The 19,267-nt window shown below is 36.9% G+C and overlaps 11 protein-coding genes across 11 annotated transcripts; 4 read left to right on the top strand and 7 right to left on the bottom strand.

Annotated features, from left to right (window-relative positions):
• Positions 1-20: 20 nt before the first annotated feature.
• RHIMIDRAFT_241552 (uncharacterized protein) lies at positions 21-1,671 on the bottom strand (the record flags this gene model as incomplete). Its single annotated transcript, XM_023609608.1, has 10 exons — positions 21-118; positions 174-261; positions 321-365; positions 421-531; positions 576-667; positions 710-994; positions 1,049-1,134; positions 1,189-1,268; positions 1,318-1,392; positions 1,456-1,671. The coding sequence occupies 10 exons, from the start codon at positions 1,669-1,671 to the stop codon at positions 21-23; spliced, it is 1,176 nt and encodes a 391-aa protein (XP_023462243.1).
• Positions 1,672-2,567: 896 nt separating this feature from the next.
• Positions 2,568-3,264, top strand: RHIMIDRAFT_207937 (RNA-binding domain-containing protein; the record flags this gene model as incomplete). Its single annotated transcript, XM_023607016.1, has 4 exons — positions 2,568-2,670; positions 2,739-2,779; positions 2,879-2,985; positions 3,042-3,264. Coding segments are annotated over 4 exons (474 nt in total), but the record flags the coding sequence as incomplete, so codon positions are not given.
• A 233-nt stretch (positions 3,265-3,497) lies between these two features.
• RHIMIDRAFT_73743 (uncharacterized protein) lies at positions 3,498-4,757 on the top strand. Its single transcript, XM_023615626.1, has 6 exons — positions 3,498-3,885; positions 3,935-4,097; positions 4,149-4,322; positions 4,373-4,453; positions 4,499-4,597; positions 4,656-4,757. Exons 1-6 carry the CDS (start codon positions 3,865-3,867, stop codon positions 4,661-4,663), a joined length of 546 nt encoding a protein of 181 aa, XP_023462241.1. The 5' UTR covers positions 3,498-3,864; the 3' UTR covers positions 4,664-4,757.
• A 479-nt stretch (positions 4,758-5,236) lies between these two features.
• RHIMIDRAFT_286388 (cytochrome c) lies at positions 5,237-5,675 on the bottom strand (the record flags this gene model as incomplete). The annotated part of the gene is made up of 3 exons (XM_023613377.1): positions 5,237-5,248; positions 5,318-5,416; positions 5,472-5,675. 3 exons carry the CDS (start codon positions 5,673-5,675, stop codon positions 5,237-5,239), a joined length of 315 nt encoding a protein of 104 aa, XP_023462240.1.
• A 746-nt stretch (positions 5,676-6,421) lies between these two features.
• On the top strand, positions 6,422-7,858 carry RHIMIDRAFT_73681 (uncharacterized protein). The gene is made up of 4 exons (XM_023615625.1): positions 6,422-6,733; positions 6,831-6,989; positions 7,045-7,467; positions 7,529-7,858. Exons 1-4 carry the CDS (start codon positions 6,526-6,528, stop codon positions 7,720-7,722), a joined length of 984 nt encoding a protein of 327 aa, XP_023462239.1. The 5' UTR covers positions 6,422-6,525; the 3' UTR covers positions 7,723-7,858.
• RHIMIDRAFT_247690 (mitochondrial carrier) lies at positions 7,792-8,869 on the bottom strand (the record flags this gene model as incomplete). The annotated part of the gene is made up of 6 exons (XM_023610437.1): positions 7,792-7,864; positions 7,916-7,969; positions 8,003-8,034; positions 8,085-8,578; positions 8,625-8,770; positions 8,820-8,869. 6 exons carry the CDS (start codon positions 8,867-8,869, stop codon positions 7,792-7,794), a joined length of 849 nt encoding a protein of 282 aa, XP_023462238.1.
• A 410-nt stretch (positions 8,870-9,279) lies between these two features.
• Positions 9,280-9,826, bottom strand: RHIMIDRAFT_241546 (uncharacterized protein; the record flags this gene model as incomplete). Its single annotated transcript, XM_023609607.1, has 3 exons — positions 9,280-9,384; positions 9,438-9,580; positions 9,637-9,826. 3 exons carry the CDS (start codon positions 9,824-9,826, stop codon positions 9,280-9,282), a joined length of 438 nt encoding a protein of 145 aa, XP_023462237.1.
• Positions 9,827-10,949: 1,123 nt separating this feature from the next.
• RHIMIDRAFT_268703 (kinase-like protein) lies at positions 10,950-13,708 on the bottom strand. Its single transcript, XM_023612083.1, has 9 exons — positions 13,414-13,708; positions 13,214-13,358; positions 13,111-13,158; positions 12,980-13,053; positions 12,760-12,925; positions 12,182-12,711; positions 11,848-12,120; positions 11,302-11,794; positions 10,950-11,253 (listed from the first exon to the last, which is right to left on the bottom strand). The coding sequence occupies exons 1-9, from the start codon at positions 13,686-13,688 to the stop codon at positions 11,065-11,067; spliced, it is 2,193 nt and encodes a 730-aa protein (XP_023462236.1). The 5' UTR covers positions 13,689-13,708; the 3' UTR covers positions 10,950-11,064.
• A 652-nt stretch (positions 13,709-14,360) lies between these two features.
• On the top strand, positions 14,361-15,478 carry RHIMIDRAFT_73625 (thioredoxin-like protein). Its single transcript, XM_023615623.1, has 4 exons — positions 14,361-14,536; positions 14,588-15,003; positions 15,062-15,288; positions 15,351-15,478. Exons 2-4 carry the CDS (start codon positions 14,593-14,595, stop codon positions 15,433-15,435), a joined length of 723 nt encoding a protein of 240 aa, XP_023462235.1. The 5' UTR covers positions 14,361-14,536; positions 14,588-14,592; the 3' UTR covers positions 15,436-15,478.
• A 43-nt stretch (positions 15,479-15,521) lies between these two features.
• RHIMIDRAFT_247687 (uncharacterized protein) lies at positions 15,522-17,282 on the bottom strand (the record flags this gene model as incomplete). Its single annotated transcript, XM_023610436.1, has 1 exon — positions 15,522-17,282. The coding sequence occupies one exon, from the start codon at positions 17,280-17,282 to the stop codon at positions 15,522-15,524; it is 1,761 nt and encodes a 586-aa protein (XP_023462234.1).
• A 1,150-nt stretch (positions 17,283-18,432) lies between these two features.
• Positions 18,433-18,966, bottom strand: RHIMIDRAFT_241541 (uncharacterized protein; the record flags this gene model as incomplete). The annotated part of the gene is made up of 1 exon (XM_023609606.1): positions 18,433-18,966. One exon carries the CDS (start codon positions 18,964-18,966, stop codon positions 18,433-18,435), a length of 534 nt encoding a protein of 177 aa, XP_023462233.1.
• Positions 18,967-19,267: the final 301 nt, after the last annotated feature.

Genomic DNA, 19,267 nt, shown 5'->3' with positions numbered 1-19,267 from the left:
AAAAAAAGTATGAGGGAAAACTAAGGTGGACAATTAAAACAACTTACTTTGAACTGATGCAACACTTCGCTCAAGGATAGCTTTTCATACATATTTCTACTCACATAGCATTTGACAGCTGTTGACTTGGTATTAGTCTCTGTCTTGTAGTGACTATATATATATAAATATACCTCTACAGACCACATCAAAGTTATGTTGAGAACCCCAGAATTCGAGTGGGAAAACGTTTTTCAACTGTGTCTTTATAAACAATATCACCTTTTGGGATTATAAAATAAATGAGTTCATTATATAAAGTCAAGTATATTGTATATTACCTTGCCATGAGGAAGCACCATATCCATAACGTCTCCACCAAACTCCTAACAAGAGCGAGTAAGGGCAATTTGGACATATATTCAAAATAAGAGAACTTACTTTTCTAGGAAATATAATGTTAAACAGATGACAAGGTTTATTCCTACGATGTCTTTTATATATGCTGGTAGCAATTCGATGAATAGATTGATATTTTTGTAAAAATCGCCTCTGTTTGATGGTTTTAGTATAACCTCCAACGTGATTCCTTTCACTCTTTGCATACTTGCCTTTCTGTTTTTAGTGGAAAACTCTTCTGGAAAGATATGCTTGAGAAAGTCCACGATTTTCTCTTTCAGTCCTCTGTCTAGGATACTGTTAGACCATGTAATAACAATGCAATATTTACCATTATCAGAAGACTGTGCCATCATTTCCCCATCGATGTCCTTTATCTCAGACAATATATAGCGAATAGACCTACGGTTGATGAATAATTCATCTGGAATGGGCTGCTTTGTTGTATGCTTCTCTTCTTCTTTTTGCTCTGCTACTTTCAACTTTTTCTTTTGTCGTCTTGATAATTTAGGACGTTTGAACGGATGGGCAATCATCTCGTCTTTGGGTTCTTCTCTTTTTCTCTTGAATATGTTTTTCTTTATCTTGGGTTTAGGCAATCGGCTTATAGGGTATCCTTATGTATGAATCATATAAGATTACATCATCATTTGAACGGATGATATTGTACCTGAAATTTGGAAATATCCGCCACCGGAGAGTCTAGTGATGACTATATGATCCAAAATAAGCTCGCCAAATGCTCTAGGACCAACCCTTTGATAAGGAACATATTAGACAAGATTCTTTTGTATTTAAATATATCTTTACTGTTCAAACAGTTGTGCCCATGCTTTGTTCGTTTTGAATTCATTCATGGCCGTGTTTGTGCATTCTCCTGTGAGACTCTTCTTTTTGATCAGTAAAACACGTTTCAAGCTCCCTCATTAGATTACTTACCAGCGAACGAGACACAAAGAGGACGTGTAGAAAGTTTTGTTGTCTCGCTGCAAAATATTGAAGCTCGTCAAGAAACTAAACACAAAAACGTTGTCCTCTGTCAGGAATTGAAAATGATATATTATGTGGTGTTTTTACTTTGTTCAATTCAAGTACTATAGTTTTATTGTAATGACGATCTTTTTGCCACATTGTCGAATAGCATTTTCTATCATGAGGAGTAATGATCACAATGCGTTTTGCTAATGTCAAAAGTTCGTGGTTGTTTCTCAAGTCAAGTGCATCACCAAAGTACTCTTTCAAGTTCTGTACGCGTTCAAATGATGAATAGAAATATTTTGGAAGTTTGCGCATAAGAAAGAAGGAAACTATGAAATATCAGAGACTGTTTGTGCGCGTGTGCGCGCGCTTTCTGTTGTTCAAAATGTCCGACACGTCCTTTCATTCTACATGCGAACCTTTTTGTGAGCTTTGCTCGTTAGATAGACGCGAAGGGTGTGGCCATGTGCCTTTGGTTGCGCTTTTATTCTCAGAGATAGTAGAGAGGAAGACGATCAAATCAGGCCGTGCTGACAGAGTTTTTGGAGCAGTAAAAAAGCTTTTGCAAAAGTATATACATTCAACAAACTAAGTATCAGTGTCGTTACTAGTTGGCCATGGCTTATTCATTGACAAATCTAGGCGTAGAAACAGCATGGGTAAAATGCAGAAAGCGCGAGAATTGATGAAAGGTATACGTCATATTTAATACACTGGATAATCAGTACAAGGATAATGATAAAGTAGAGAGAAATGTTGTCCAAAACTATATGGTCAGATGTCTGCTTGGAATGACATACGATACTATGACTATCAAAATGAACTAAAGTCTCCACAAAACTGTATATGAATCAAGAGAAATCAACTTTACGCTAGAAAAGACGTGCCCCCTTCATTACTCGTTGAAAACCAATTTGAACCAATCACCTCTTTCAATCTGAGTAAAAAAATTTTTGAAGGAGCGAACATTGTATTTGAAAGAAAGCCCAGTGTTGCTGTAGAAAACTTTTTCTTTTTCTTTTTTATTTGATCGCGTATTTTATATATAAAATGAGTGAAACTGACAAGACAACAGTTAATCAAGAAATCAACAAGGTCATTGATAACAACAACCATGATGCTGTTAACAACAATAACACTGGAGATATTTCTGAAGTCGACAAGGTAAATCAAATTATAAACATTTAAAAAAATTATTGACGACGGATTAGGAACTGGAGGCTATGAAACAACGTGTTAAGGAAATGGAAAATGAGGCAGCTAAACTTCGTGACATGCAAGCCGAAGTTGAAAAGTCAATGCATCCTGAAGAAGGTGAGTCTAGGAAAAGATGTTGCTGTCAAAAAAAGGAAAAATAATATGAATATATATTCTCCAAAAAGATAAAGAAGCAGTTGACAGTCGTTCAATTTATGTTGGCAATGTAAAAAAAAAAAAAAAAAGAAAAAAGAGAGAGAGAGAGAGAAAAAAGGAGAATATCCTTTTATATGGATAAATATACTGATGAGATAATCATCCATAGGTTGATTACGGTGCTTCACCTGAAGAATTACAGGCTCACTTTCAATCTTGTGGTACTATAAATAGAGTTACTATTCTTTGTGATAAATTTACTGGACATCCTAAAGGGTAAGAAAGAAAGAAAGAATAAAGAGAAAGACTGATTTGCATTTTTATTTACATAGATATGCATACGTGGAATTTGCTGAACCAAGTTTTGTTAATGCAGCTGTTGCCTTGGACAATAGTTTATTCAGAGCTCGCTTATTAAAAGTGAGTCCAAAGCGTACGAATGTTCCTGGTTTCTCTGCGCGTGGTCGAGGCAGAGGTCGTGGTGGAGCTTTCAGAGGAGGCTATATGCCATACTATGGTCATTCACCAGTGTATGGTTATCGTGGACGAGGGTAAGTCATAATGAATGCAATAACATTGACTCTTATACTTTAATAGTCGCGGTAGAGGCGGATATTATGCACCCTATTAAAGTCGATGTTCTTTTTATTTTTTGCTTTTCATTAAAGTAACATTAAAGTAACTATTTTTAGTGTAAAATGGGCATCCATTTTTACTTTGATCAAGTCCGACCTCACTTTCTTAAATTTTTCTGTCCGCATTAATTTTTTTTTTTTTGTCTTTACTCTCCCACACACACACATACACACACATATAAATATATTTATTATATACGCATTTGTTCCACTCCTTTTTTTTTTGGTCTCTCGATGGATATAAATAATAAACAACAACAAACTCCTGAAAAAGAAATGAGCTCAAAGCGAAACAGTATGTCAGCCTATGTTCCTCTTCATAGACGTACAGCAGATAACAATCAAGAGCGTTGGTCATCATCAGAACCAGCAGTAGATGACATGGGTTCAAGAAGAAATAGTACAAGCAAGTATAGGTCTAGTGATGTAGTAGTCGAAGCTAGTCTCTCTTCCAAGCGATCTTCTATGCAATCTCGTCGTCCAAGTAGCAACCGGTTTAGTCGCAATAGCTTTTTGACAGATGATGACTTGGATTATGTTGGTAGTCGAATCTCCCATTCTTGTAACAATTATTGACCATGCTAGTTTAGGATAAAAAAGACTATTCTGAATATGATAATGAATGTCCTCAAGAAGACTGGGAGAATATCTTGAGACAATATGATAGATATGGGTCCTTTGACGATGACAAAGCAAATGCAAGAAAAAGCAAGAGAGCCAGTCGTCTTTTGGATTCTTACCTTGACACTACAGGTATATGTCTTCTTTATTTTTGTTTCCTAGGCTCACATTTCCTAGTTCAAGTTCCTCCAGTCGATGAACCAACCACCATATTGGATTGTTATGATTTTCCTCCAGCATTCAAAACTCATCATTTACATGACATATTTAGGAACTATGAATCCATGCGCGGGGGGTACAAGATTAAGTGGTTATCCGATACTCGTGCATTGATCATCTTTGAGCATCCAGCTACAGGTAAGGACATTAAAGGGTGAAAGAGGACTCAACACTGAACGTGTATATAGCTAAAAAGGCCTATATTGATAATGTAACACATGCACTTGCAAAAATTCGTCCCTATGATGGTCCTACCGATTTCTTAAAAGGTAAATCCTTGTTATGTAACAAACGTACGTTAACCTTGTCAATAGAGCGTAATGGAAGCAATAGGGCAATGTCAATTGATTTAAAGAGACAATCTCTGAGCAGCAATTTAAGCACTGGGCGAACCAACAGAAATTCTATGAGAGGTGACTTTGTTTGAAAACTGCTTATGAATCTATATATTAACTAATTATTTTTAAGCAGAAGAATAAAATTACGCTCCCCCTTCCTTTCCGTTCCTTTTTTTTTAACATATACATTTATAATAAACATATCCCCTCTTTTTTTAAATCAGACATATTGCCTTTTAGCCTATAACTTATGAAATTATCAAAAATAAAGCATCCAAACGATGCTTATCTCTCGTATTACCGTTTATCATGTTGAATAAATAATTTCCTCATGATTGTTGATCTTTATTTACGCCTTTTATTATTGTCAATGTCTTGTTTAGATCAACATCAGCATTTTCCGTATTTAAAACTGACTTTGATTTACACATGTTTAATCCGCACATGGAAAAGAAATCGAAATAGATCTTTTTGGAAAAAAAAAAAAACATTGGCTTCAGACGATCCGACGGTTCTTAATTCAACTCCGAACTTAGGCCTAAAAAAAATTACATCCAGGGTCAGAATGATGTAAGTGTTATGAAAGGTTAAAAGACAAGGATAGAAGTAATGTGACTGTAATAAATGTCGTTTTATATATACTTGATGGCTTTATTTCTAAAAAGAGTTCCTTTAATACATTAATAAACAGTGGGAGTGTATAGAATACAGAATTTAGCAGCTCTCCTATAATAGTTCATGATCAGTGTTAGCAACCCTCTCTTTTCCTTTTCATTCTCTATGATTGTTTTTTACCTTCAAGTAAGCAACAACATCGGCACGATCCTTTTCCTTCTTGAAACCAGCAAAGGCCATCTTGGTACCAGGGATGTACTTCTTGGGGTTAACAAGGTACTATTGTCATTGATCGTTAGATAATCTGTTTGTTCAATTATAATACAAAACTTACGTCGTTAAGGGTTTGTTCATCCCAAGTAACACCCTTATCGATGTTGGCTTGAGTGTAAGAGTAGCCAGCGGCTTGACCAGACTTACGGCCAAAGAGACCGTGAAGGTTAGGACCGACCTTGTGAGGTCCACCTTCTTCAACGGTGTGACATTGAGCACAACGAGTCTTGAAGAGCTTAGCACCAGCAGAAGCGTCACCAGCCATTTTTAATAATAGAGTGGGGGGTTAAAGAGATAAAAGAAGAAGAAGAATTAATCTGACAAAAATTATTTCAATTTAAATCTTTACAAGCCCCCCTTCCGTTTCGCTGTCCCATATCACACGTTTCAGGCACCGCTCCTGATCGGATATTTTCGGCTGCCCTAGGATGTGGTCTTGGACAAAGGCTTTGACTCAAATTGTTTGTTATTTTAAATACTATAATCATCCATAGAAAGGGGACTTGTAATGAAATGTTGCCTAATAAATTTATACATATTCGTAGACCCTTGTCAGGATTACAGTTATCGGATCCCAAGATTGGGGAACACACAGTATGAAGAGCACTGGTCAATGACTATAGGACAAGTTTTAAACAATGTTTGAGTCTACACTTTTTTTTGTTTCTCTCTCTCTATTGGAATATTCTTGCTACGCAAGTTTGTTACACTCCCTCATCACTTCATCAAACATATCATCATCGTCACTCTGTTCTTTTAAGAATGATGTATGATGTTTTAGTCGTCATTAATAAATCATCTTTATACACACTTGTCTTAAAACTATCATATAGAATGCCTTATGTTCAACCCACTCTCTTCATTAAATAATGAAATTGATAAATCATAACGAACCGCTCAAATGAACCAATTTAACAAAAAAAGAAAGAGAAAAAACATAGACTCTCTCACACGCACACCCCCTTTTTTTAAAATAAAAAATTAGAGTCAGTTTCTATCGCCGCTTTTTTTCTTTCTCTCTCTCTTTCCCTTTCTCTCTATACTTCAACTATCTTTGTAGTATATAAAGAATATACTCGTTAAAGGAAAAAGATAAAAAGAAACTATTGGCTAATATGCAAGCAACAACAGTCTATTATACTGCAACTTACCCATCTCCTTACCCTGATGCTGAATCGCAACCAGCTTCTACAACTACCGCTACTACTACTGCTACTGCTACTAACAGTGCTCCTTCAGTTACATCTATTCATACCGCACAGGATATGACAAGTGCTCCTATTGGCAATGGTATCAAACGTAAGCAGGTTAAAAATGCATGCAGTAAGTGTATACACAGAAAAAAAAAAAAAAAAGAAAAAAAATTGTTATCTGATGACGACATGATATTTATTATTAACCTAATTTCTCTACTATTTAGCCAATTGCCAAAAGGCTTGTAAAAAATGTGATGATGCTAGACCTTGTCCTCGTTGTATAAAATATGGTATAGCAGATACCTGTGTCAATTCGGTCAGAAAGGAACGTAAAAAAGGGATCAAGCGTGGACCTTATAGAAGAAGACAGAAGCAGTCAAGTGGTAAGTGATATAACGTAGAGGAGGGGAGTGATCTCATATGGTTCTTATCTAGTAGATGGTTCCAAGGAGATCAAGCCGGAATTCAATCCTTCCAACGCCGCTTCAAACACGGGTCCAAACACGACATCTACAATCGCCTCACCATCAGTAGCTGCTGCTGCCCCTGCTACTCCTACACCTGGCCTTGCTGCATTTGGGTATCCTCCTAATCTTAATCAGTATGGTCAGCCTTATGACGCCTATTATAGCGTAGCTACTGGTACTACTGCTTCAAGCGCCTCTGGTACACCCACGACCACTGCCTATTCAAAGGATCAGATCATGCCACAACAATACGTCTTACCAATTTATTCTCCTTATCCTGTTTTGGTGAGCGGTAATGGTACTTTAAGTACGAATGAAAACAATGAAAATAACAATACAGAAAATGGTAATCATCCATCTCCTTATCATCACTATCAGTTACTTCAACAGACTCGTAAACAAAAAAAGATAAAGTACAGGCTTTTTAAACTTACGCTTTTTTTTTATATATATAGTACAAAATGAAGTTAAATCATCGGCTCCTAGTACAACCAATTCTTCTTTTCCTCCTTCTCCAACAGAACATCAAGAGGACGACGATACCTCAAAGTTTGCTCGCTTAACACAGCTCTGCTCTGCTGCACTAAAGGAGAACAAGGCCATAAACGAGCCTTGCGAACACAAGACAAATATTGAAAAGAAAGATTAAAGCATATCTTGTCCACCGTTTAATAAATAAAAAGTGAATTATGCAATTTGACAGGTCAACTCCGATTCTTTACCAGCCATTTGCTTGAAAGGCACGCATACTTAATTCGTAGGCTGTAAATGTTGCCCCCGCTGCAGGAATACTGATCAAAGTCTTTGTTACAAAAAGTCAGTTTATATAGTGTTACTCTTACCTTCTTAATATAGTAGGAGCTATACCACGATACCATCCAGCCAAACCATCTCGTCTATATATTTGTTTCAACACACTTGTCACATACAAGCCTTTGGGTGGTTCGGCTTGATTTTGTACCTAAAATACCGGTCAGCATTCAAGAAAAAAAAAAAGAAAAAAAAACTTACTACTGATTTCACTACATCTAAGGGATAGCAACTTAACCAGTAACCAACACCACCGGTAGCACCTGCTGCCATCAACTCTAAAACCGTCGCTTCTCGCTTGCCATTCTCTGTAAGGTATCGCTTGGTCATTTCAAACCCAGTGTAGAAACCAGCATAGGCTGGTATTTCACGTACAATCGTAGCCCACAAGCCTCGAAAGAGTCCATGAGTGACGCCATCCCGCTGAATGAGATAGCGTGCACAGTCAAGAGGCCCTGTGAAATACCGTCCGATCGCCGTCGTTTTGGACCCATACTGTGCTTGTAATTTGATCTTCAACATCTCTACTGGAGACGCTAAAACACTGTTTACAATACCCGCGCCAGCGCCAGCGATAGCAATCTTGTCCAACGTCAACGGCCGGCCGTCCTTGCTGAAGTGGTTCTTGATGGTTGAGTTGGCAGTAAACAAAAGTGCATTCACTGCACCAATACCTACCAATGGACTAGCCATACCTATTTTTTTGTAAGTAAAGGTGCTGTGTACCCCCGAAGCATATACCTTTATAAAGAGCAAAGAAGCCTTCCTTTTGTATTGTCTGAACCGCACAGTCCCAAGCACCTCTAAATTTTCCATGATCTAACTGAAGTCGCACCTTGATCGTATCTAATGGTTGACCGACCAATACTTGTGCCATACCAGCAAAACTAGCTTTGTAAACGTATGTTCCCCAAAAATACAATCTATGTTACTTACTTTCCAGAGATAAAGTCTGCAGTAGCTGATGTTGGCTTATTGTTAGTCATGATGATGGTGAGCGTGGGACTTTTTTTGATTAGTAAAATAAGGGAAAAAGAAGAGTGAAATCAATCTATTTTTTAAACCGTTTAAAGATTGCGTGCTTTAAAGCACAGTGTTCGCACTTTCAATTCAGGCAAATAGAAATTGAAGGGTCGGTCGTACCTTCATAGACTCTTTTGATAGATTATCGGATTAAGTGAGTGGGTGAAGATGTAATAACAATAAAAAGAAAAACCTTGGATGCAATAGAGGTATGGTAATAAACAATAGCGAATAAGGCTTGCACGGTATGATCCAGATTAAGTAATATACATTCAAAACATATTGTTGCTGCTGAATCAAAACAGAGTCCGAGTTTCGCAAGAGAGTAGAGACAGTTGTCACAGCTGACTAATGCCTACCAATGGATACTATTTCAATTGATTTTTATTTTAACTAATTTGGTGATGAACGAGGGCTTGGTGAACTTCTTGACTGCAGTTCTAACTTTGTATTTCTTTTTGAGGCTCTTTGCCTCCTCCTACAAAAAAAGATGTGAATAAAAAGTTCAACGCTTTATGCATCTATACATACCAAGACAAAGGACAAACACTCCACAGCTCTTGGCAAATTCATCATGTCAACATTAGACTCTGGTAGTCTAAACTTGCTAATAGTTACAGGCAGGTAGACGCCTTCTTCTACAAGCGTCATTCTCACCAAAGTGCAAAGAAATCCTAAAATGCACAATTTAGAAAGGTTCGTTGTAAGTGCTTTTTTTAAAAACTGATACTTTCATAGTGTAAGCCTAATGACACTGGATTTTCAATCCCAAGTCTTGCTTGATGACCAACCGAATGCTTGAGATGTTTCAGAATCTTGCAAAAGTTGTCTTCTGTTTGATACTTGCTCAACTTGTTCGGACGTTTAAGCTCAACAAAGAAAGAGTATACCTTCCTTTTACGGTCTTTAAAACCCAGCATGAAATCTGAGGCTACACTTGGATCAGAGGTGTCGTTCCTAATGCAATACAGCAATTAGTCAATAAAATCACACATGCAAGTGGTAATAATAGGTCTACTTACGGAGAGCACACGTTATCATGTGTACATTATTTCAAAATAATAGCTCTGATCAAGGGCTTCAGATGCTTGTCAATGAATGCATCCTCAGAGTGGAAATTTGCAGCAATGGAGGTGGACGCGAATTCCAAACACTCTTCAAATTCTCAACCAACCTTGACATTGGCTTGAAGCTGATGGTTGAGAAGTCAGTGCCTTCATCAATTGTCTATTTAGTAAAACTCAATATTAGAGAGAAGTTTGTATCTAAGGGTTTAATGTCTTACATCAGAGATAAATTCACAATATCCTACTGCTTCAGTGGATGCTTTCTTCACAACAATGTCTTGGTATGCGAATGTATGTGATATATCCTTGGTTCCTGAGATATTTGCTGAAGTGCATTTGTCAGCCTCCATCTTGCTCACAGGGAGTATGTGAGATAGTGACATATATTGTAAAGTACACATTTGAGAATTTAATTTGTAAACTATAGAACACTCTTACAAGGCCTGCATCGTGTTTAGATTGCCGGTTATTTCAACAATCTTTATGCTGCGTTCTCTGAACTTTGATATTTTTTCCGTTATTTTACTCCATCTAAAATTAACCATTTCTATAGGTGCAAGTATCTAGTAGCAGCTAACTTTTGAGTATACCATACAAGACTTTCTGGTATTCATTTCTTTTCACCAGAATCAAAGAAATAGTTTAGAGATTTTTTTCCTCTTTACTTCTACGCCTGACATAGAAGGCTGGGAGGATTCCAAATATTTAGAAGAGGCTGTTAATTAAAAGAATAGTTGAACATGACAACAAAATAAGTATTTTTTGATGAAAAGCTCTCAGTGGAAATAAAGCTGCTTAAACTACCTCGTTCGAATGCTCTTTTTTTATAGTGACATGTGATAAAGGTATTTGAAGTGGCCACCAGAGCTTGTAAAGTTGATCAAACAATGATATACAAAGGAAAGTAAAAGAAAAAAAGAAAATAAACGTGGAAAACTGACAACATTTATCAGCCGGACCTTACGGAGGTGTGGTCATATGCCTTTCTTCTGGGCGCTTAATCAGGTTCATTTAGCCAGGCATAAATATAACAGATAGTACATAACTGTTGCTAATTTTAAGAAAGTGATCCATATCACATCTTTATTGTTTTAGGCTTGACAAAGGCCGTGAGTAGTGAAAATTGTCACAAGTATGATCCATATGACATGTAATATAAACAAGACTAAGCTGGGTGAGTTGGACTCATGCCAAAAATCAAGCGTAGCAAGGAATATGATGGGATATAACACAACAGGTCGTGTAGAGTATGGAGAGCAAGAATAAGTGCATGAAGCAATCTAGATGATGTTACTCTTACTTTTTGCATATAATATGTTATCATTTACCTTTAATACCGCCACGGCGGTCTTTAGTATCTTTACGTACTGCTTATCCATAAGCATCCACCTTTGGGGTTCAGAGTTTGGTGAATTTAATAATAAACCGACTGGTAAATCGAGATTTTCATCAGCAGTTGCCATTGCAACATCTTGATCATTTTTCTTATGTCGCTTTCGACTTGTGTCATTATCTTCGCTCGCACCAGAGCGTTTCAGATCTCCATGATCTTCCACAATGATTCCATTAGGATCTGTGCCGTCAGTGGATGGAGATTCAGGTACGCTCCAGCTGAAAGCGTTTGTTCTCTCTCTAATCTTGATCAATATCTCATTACATGATGGTCGTTTTGCAGGATCTACAGATAAAAGGAGTCGTATCAGCAACTTCAACTCATTTGGTATATCAGAATCAATCTCTGGATTATTCATTGCATCTAGATATAAGGGGTTATTTTCTTTGTCCTTGTAGATATCTAGCCTTGATTTTGGAAAGATCACTCTATCAACATGTCTGTTAGTCTGCTTATGTCACTCAAGATCTACTCATATTACTCTTTAAAGGACAGTATCTCTTGTCTTAATATGTCTATATCATCAATGTTGCTATAAGGCAATCGAGAATAGCACAGGTAATACAGGACCATGCCAAGAGACCACATATCTGCCTTTGGTGAATAGTCGACCATATGCCTTCCTCTAGGATCAAGCTGAACATGCTCGGGCGCCATAAACTCCAATGTGCCCGTTGCTCCCGTTCGATTATTCACAGACAACTCACCCTCTAGATCTTCACACTCTCCGAAATCAGAGATCAGTACGCGTGGACTATATGCCAACGGTCAGTCTATTTGAAAGGGAGTACATTGTTTTTCATTAATATATGTACATGCCATGATGTCCATTTCTATCTCGTTGATCATATTGAAGTAACAGATTAGGAGGCTTTAGATCCCTGTGAACAATATTCTGCTGATGCAAGTGAGCAAGACCTTGCACAATATCCAGAAAGAGCGACCAAATTTCTGTCAACGTCAGCAAGCGTTTTTCTACAGAGGCCTCATTCTCATGCTCAAACATCTCCTGCTGCCTAAGCTGTCTCTTTATTCTTTCTCTTTTAGTCTCTTTGCGCCCCTGTTTTGAAGACGCAGGTATAGGTGTGATCAGGGGCTCAAAGTATTCCTCTAGGTTTCCTCCATTAGCACACTCCATCAAAATAAACAAGCACGGTACTTCAGGGCCAAACGGAGTTAGTTGATAATACTCAAGCCATGAATGCTTATATGTCACAATATTCGCGTGTCTCAGTCTTTCCAATAAATGCACCTCCCGAAGCATCTGTACGAGCCAAGGATGGTTGTTTCCAATAGCCACCTTTTTCACTGCATATTTACCCAATTTGACACCATCTAGGACATGCTTTTTTTTTTAAGTTAGCTTCATCTTTTACATGAATACTATACTTACCTCACACAAAAATACACTTCCTCGAAATCCTTTACCAAGTCTTTTCAATTCAACAAAGAACTTTGAATAATAGCCCTGATTAAACGCATTTTCATTCAAATTGATAGGTGGATTGATCCTTGGTGGTTCTGGGCTAAATGTACTTGACCTTGACTGAACAGGCGAACTAGTAAGCAAAGATGAGTATTAGGTAAAGTTTCTTTAACCTTGAATAGTTTACTTGTCAGCAGACACATTGGTAGATGAGGCCAGTAATCGAAAGTAGTTTTGATCCATATAATCAGGTTCATTATCCTACAAGAGTTAACTCTTTCTCTTTTTTTTTCTCTCTTTGTTTTTCATCATACTTACATTCCTGGGAATAGTACGGTGACAATAAGGGCATTTCTCTTCCTCGTCCTAATAAAAGGACACTTTAAATCATATTCTTCTTCTCTTTTAGTGCTATTCTTACCGAAACTGGCATAGTTGAAGATCCATTACCTGTTGTACTTGTTGATGTTTGGTTACCAAGTGTGGTATCAGGTGAAGATCTTCGCACTATGACTGATTGACTATCCCTATTATACAGTACCACTTGTCCCTTGGCGCTATTTTGTCTAAAAAAGACAATAAGTATAATAATAAAGAGTAGCTTGCTTTTATATAATTTACGAAATGACAGTCCAATCACGATATGGAATTAACTCAAAGTGATCACTTGAGTTACTTTCTCGGTTAGGTTCAATAGCAAGAAGTTGTCCAGACGATGGCAATCTATTCCTAATCAGCACGTTCCTTCTTGGACTATCAGGACGAGGTTGATAATCACTAGGCAAATAAGGTAAAGGAGGAGGAACTCTCATAAAGTGACCACCACTGATGAGAGCCAAAGCTTCAGTGGCTTCTGATTCACTCGCTCGACGTTTATTATGTACAGCGTTGTCCATTAAGAAAAAAGAGAGAAAAAATATGCTTTATGCAAATTTGTCTGAGATTTACTGATGATAAAAATAGCCAATAAAATTGCAATAATGACTTAAACATGTCAAGTATCTTTTCAACAACTACATCGGCTTATGGTTCAAAACAGTCTTTGAATCTAGCAACTAAGTATCTTACAGAACCTTTAAATCTTGCTTCAAAGGAATCAGCATGCAGCCTTGCTACTTGACAGATTGAAAAAGAAGAGATAAAATGCGGTTATTTTAATTTATATTGCTAGTTTGACCAACAGAGTTTCAAGATCCTTAGGTGTACGTCTTTAAAAAAAAAAGAGCACTATTGCATTTGAGTTTTGTAATAGAATCAGATAAAGTGAAAAGCATGATGAGACTGCATGCATCTTTATTCAAAATAAAGTAGAGAGAAAAAAGAGATGATAGCATAAACGGCATTTATATATTGAAACGGGTGAGTTTTGATGGACTCTGTGTTTTAATGACAACAGTTTTTCTAGTTTCCTATATGTTTTTTAATGTGTGAACCCACCGAGAAAAGAACATAAAAGATATTGATCAATAAAAAAGGGGTAGCAGGCTTGTGTAACCGCTGTTCTTTAAGTCAACATAGTTCAGGGAATAATTCCAAGGAGAATACGTCCTTCTCCCTTTTTTTGGAAGAAAAAGTCCGCTGATGAAGCTTGTTCTTTTTTCTTTTTCGTTTTTAAACTTTTCCATCAGCACAAATGGATGATGCATTACTAGCACAATTTCAAAAGGCTCGATTAGAAGAACATGATGATAGAGATAGGATTGAGCCCGAAACTGATGATGAATTAGAAGAAGAAGAGGAACAAGTAACTATTGATTATTTTGATCAACTTGCTCTAATGTTTTGTTCTAGACAGACATAATGCCAGAACTATTAAGAAATGAAGGGCCTCAAACAGGACCAAAAGGAGTAAAGGCAGATCATGACTATTATCAAAAGATTCAACAGGAATCAAAAGCAAGAGAGATTGCGGCATACAATGCACGCGTATTAGCAAAAGCGCCCATGACTACGACCTATGCAGAAGATAAGAGACAAGAGAAATTACTGATATTGGAACATAAAAGCGATGATGACGATGATGAAGAAGTGATAAAGATGTATAGACAGAAAAGATTAAATGAGTTGAGGAATATGAAGGCAAATAATCACTTGTTACGGCAGCAACAAAAAGTGTTTGGATATGTTAATGACGTGAACGTAGATGAATATCTTAAAGCTATTGATAATGAATGGAAGACTGTGCCTGTCATTGTTCATATTTATGACAAAGTAAAAATGAGCAAGAAATACACGCTATGGTTTGATTTTACTGATGTTTTTCATATAGAGAATACCCGCTTGTAACAAATTAGATGAGTACCTGATTGACTTGGCAAAGAAGTATGCATTAGCCAAATTCATAAGAATACATGCTACTGAGATAGACTTTGATCTGGTTGGTTCGCCTGCTATTCTGGCTTATCAAGGTGGCATATTAATAGCCAATCTTGTAAGAATAATAGATGAGGTTGGACAACGATTTGATGTGGAATCCATTGAGGATATTTTACAACGGTAATAATAATAATAATAATCAGAGAACAACGTTTTCATAAACATATATCTATATATATTAGTCATGGTGCTTTATCTGAAAACGATATATACGAAAAGATACCTGACGACAATGATGATGATGATGACTATGATGATGACATGTAGTGTTTTTTAATGTAAATAAAATGGATACCTGACTCTTTCAGCTCTTTGTTGTTGAATATGCATATATTTATTACAGAAATGATTTACTATTCATCAATGTCATCAGAATAGAGTAACACCAATTTGCCATGAATTGTTAACTCTTGAATATCATTGCAGTAGATGTAATAGCGGCTATACTTTTGTGCATGGCATTCTACGGCTTCTTCCTCTGTAATCTTTGCAAGTGCTTTCCATCCTTCCACCTTGATATGCAGATGTTTTCTCAAAGTCTTAATGGTTAGCAAACACGGTGCATTCATGAAAGCTCCATTCTTTAAAGAGTACAGATTGAGTCTTCTTAACTTTACGTCTTGCAAGTCAATCACTACATGGCTATCAGTACTATCTGGACCAATAACACAGATGCCACTCAAGGTAACATCTTCCAAATGAGGACACCGAGTACCCAGAGTTTGAAAAAAATTGACGTGTACTTGAGCTGAGGAGATATTCAGTATCTTCACTGACCTATAGACATGATTTTCAAAAGGTTGCAGGCGTACACGAAAAAAGGTTAGTTCGTAAATCAGAGGGCATTTTTCTATTGATGAGTAATCATTCTCAGATAGTCCTATATTTGAGTCCTCGCCTTCTATTGCCAGCTGGTGGAGGTATTGGGATAAATTACTTTCAAATAAGACATGTTGATTAATGAGATCGGAAAATGCCAGCCCTGACTGAACCAGGCAGTGCATTTGCTTGTCCCCATGATTAGTTAGGCTTGTTGTAAGCAACATACGGTTGGCAGTAAATGATTGCTTACTAATTCTTAACGAATTTCGAACGTTTGGTAGCACTGATCGACGTTTGAAGGTAGCGTTTAGGCATTCAGTAACCATTTGAGCTATTTCTCTTTGAATTCCTGTAATAATTCTACCAGCGCCATCGTTTACATCAAAGTGAAAGACAAAGTTGTACTTGGGATGAGCTATGCGACCATCCAAAAAGCGACTATAAGTTTCTCCAAGCGATACAATGTTGTGTGGATATACAAAATAAACATAGAACGTAGAAAGATTAACAAATCGTGTTGAGATATAGTGTATAAGTGAACTTGGTATAGTCGAGTGAAAAGTTGCGATAGTTAGACTGGTTAAAGAGGGATAAGGGTCTTGATTTAGTACTGGATGGGATACATCATCTATCTCAATAGTGATATCCAAAGTATCTATATTTGAGCATGTATCAAAGATGAATGCGAAATCTTGCACAGACGAGACGGCCAAACGTGGAGGGAGTGTAAGTTCTTGTAGTGACGGAAATGACTGCAAGAACTGCAGGTCTGTCACATGTTTGGGCACAGACATGTTAGTGATGGAGTCCTTATATTTCAAGTAGTGATGCAACGTGGGCTGATAAGGTAAGTCTGCAAATATTTCCTCAAGTTTCCATTTGATATCATCATCAATTTCAAGTAGGTAGGTCGATACACATGTTTCGTATAGGCGTGGAAAGACAAGAAGCATTTTGACGTTAGGACAACATATGACCAATTGTTTGAACTCTTCAAAAGATAAATGGTCAATATATTCAAGGCTTAACTCCTTTATACATTCTCTAGGATCTATCCGACCAGCGGTTTCTTTTACTTCCCAAAGATCAAAAAAGGCCTTTATGTCGCCTGAAATACGAACTTCTTTAAACAGGTATTTTGTAACCACAGAATTCCACTTTAAGCAAACTGTTCGGCACTGAAATAAAGTTTTCTTTGGAAGGTCTTGAAGAATAATGTCGAGAATGTGTAGGGGTATTTGTTGAATCTTGACCATTTCGAAATGTTGCAAAAAAGAAAACCTTCTACACATGTTGCATAAACGTTTAAATATTTTTAATTTATTTATAAAATGCATGAACAGAAATTATTCACACATCGTTCAACAACCACACTTTTGTTTATTGTTTAAAAGACATCATGTAATAATACATAAAATGAGCTTGATACTTTTGAGTACAAGTCTCTAACAACCTTTCATTTTGTTATAAAGTGTTGACTACATTTATCTTTATACAAGTATTCTTTGACCTCCTTTCTTTTCTTTGAACCAAAATGACCAACTATTCCCCAGCTATCCCCTAGCTAGCCCTAAAGTATGCTATATTATGAGCAACTTTTGAAGTAAACCGGCAAAACTATCGCAGTACTAGATGAAGAATAGTTTGGTAAGAGCCAAACTTTGGTCCCATCCACTCCTTTGGCCGTTCTTTTTTCTTTTCTTTTCTTTTCTTTCTTTACGTTTCTGGACCAGCGAAGACTGATCCAACCCATGATGCATTTTGTATAAGCTATTAAAAACCTCGTTTGTGCGTTTACTCGCTTTTCTTGTCTCCTTTTCTCGTATAAGCTCCCCTCTCTTTTGATGTAATATCTGATATATATCTCATTCTTTTATCATTTTATTTTCTGCCAATTTGCAAATAATTTCTAAATAAAGTGTAGACATCTCCTACCATGAACGCTTTCATACGGTCAATACCTTGTAGTGTATACTGGCACGTTTCCCTAAAAGGAAACACTAAATAAAAGTGTCTTCATGGTCTATAAACAGGGGAATTACTAGGGACATGCAAATATATTTCCTTTTTGGGCGTGACACGTGTTTGTGTAACAATATATACAGTGAAGGTCTCCATTATATTTCTGCACTGCTCGAGCTTTAAAGTTTTGTGTGTCCCGTCAAGAAAGGAAATAAAATAGTGTGTTCCCTCAAATAGGAAAGTTTTTTTTTTTGCGTGTCCCGCCTAAATAGGAAGATCATTAGAGAAGTATAAAGCAGCAAAAATAGATGAAGTTGATCATGCAGCTGCAGCTGTCGTTAAAGGTCGCATGAAATCAACAGCGGGAAAAAGGTTACTCTCTAGTTTTGAAATAGCTGAAAAAGAAATTCAAACGGTAATGTTGAATGTTTGACATTTGGAATTTGGGGCTTTACAAATGCACGATGATATGTGGCGATTTTATAAAGGTAATCCAAAATGCTCGTCATTAACATGATACTGCTTTTGGTCTTTGGTATTATAATGGTTGCAAGTGCTGCAAATGCATAAATGGTGGAATACGTATGGACCATTGTGTAAAATGATTGATGTTCCAAGCGCTTGGAAGCACAGCACACCGTTGATGTTACTGGATACCATTTCCAATTTGGCGAACACGCCCAAACGATAGAAGTTCATTATTGATAGTGTATCGGATGATCCTTCACCTTTGATTCCCCTAAAACATGTTCGATAGGAAGGTTGATACTGGTCATACATCATGACTTTGTAATCTGAACGTCGATTCACATCAGTACCATTGTCTGGAAGGGTGTTAGTACATCTTGCAACTTTATCGTCATTTTCACAAGAAAGTAATGCTTGGACAAGAGGATGAATGAAAGAGGCAGCAAACTCCGATTCACGAAGATGACCTATATCCAAATCCTTGAGTGCAGGGAAAAGAGCTTCAATCGCCAAAACGACATTGCGCTCCGCACCACCCTTCGTCATCGCAAGCTTGATCAAAAATGTTGTGTTAATAAATTATTGATTTTGTTTTCGTGATAGTCGCGGATAATGGTTTTAATATCCATGTAAAGATTGGCGTTAAGTGAATCAGTTAGCGTCAATGAGTTCACAATAGTTTGATGCGCCGTTTCCAACAGAAATGGAGAGAAATATCCCACAGGGGCAGATTCGTATTTCGTTCGCTTTTGTAATACCAGTATGAGAGAAAGGCACCTATAAAAAAGAAAAGATAAGCATGAAACTATCGAATTACCAAGCTATATAAATGAAAACAAGAATTACA

The sequence above is a fragment of the Rhizopus microsporus genome, assembly GCF_002708625.1.
Source record: "Rhizopus microsporus ATCC 52813 unplaced genomic scaffold scaffold_23, whole genome shotgun sequence".
Lineage (NCBI taxonomy): Eukaryota > Fungi > Mucoromycota > Mucoromycetes > Mucorales > Rhizopodaceae > Rhizopus > Rhizopus microsporus.
The sequence above is the reverse complement of the archived record's forward strand: the minus strand, read 5'-3'. Positions and strand labels throughout refer to the sequence as shown.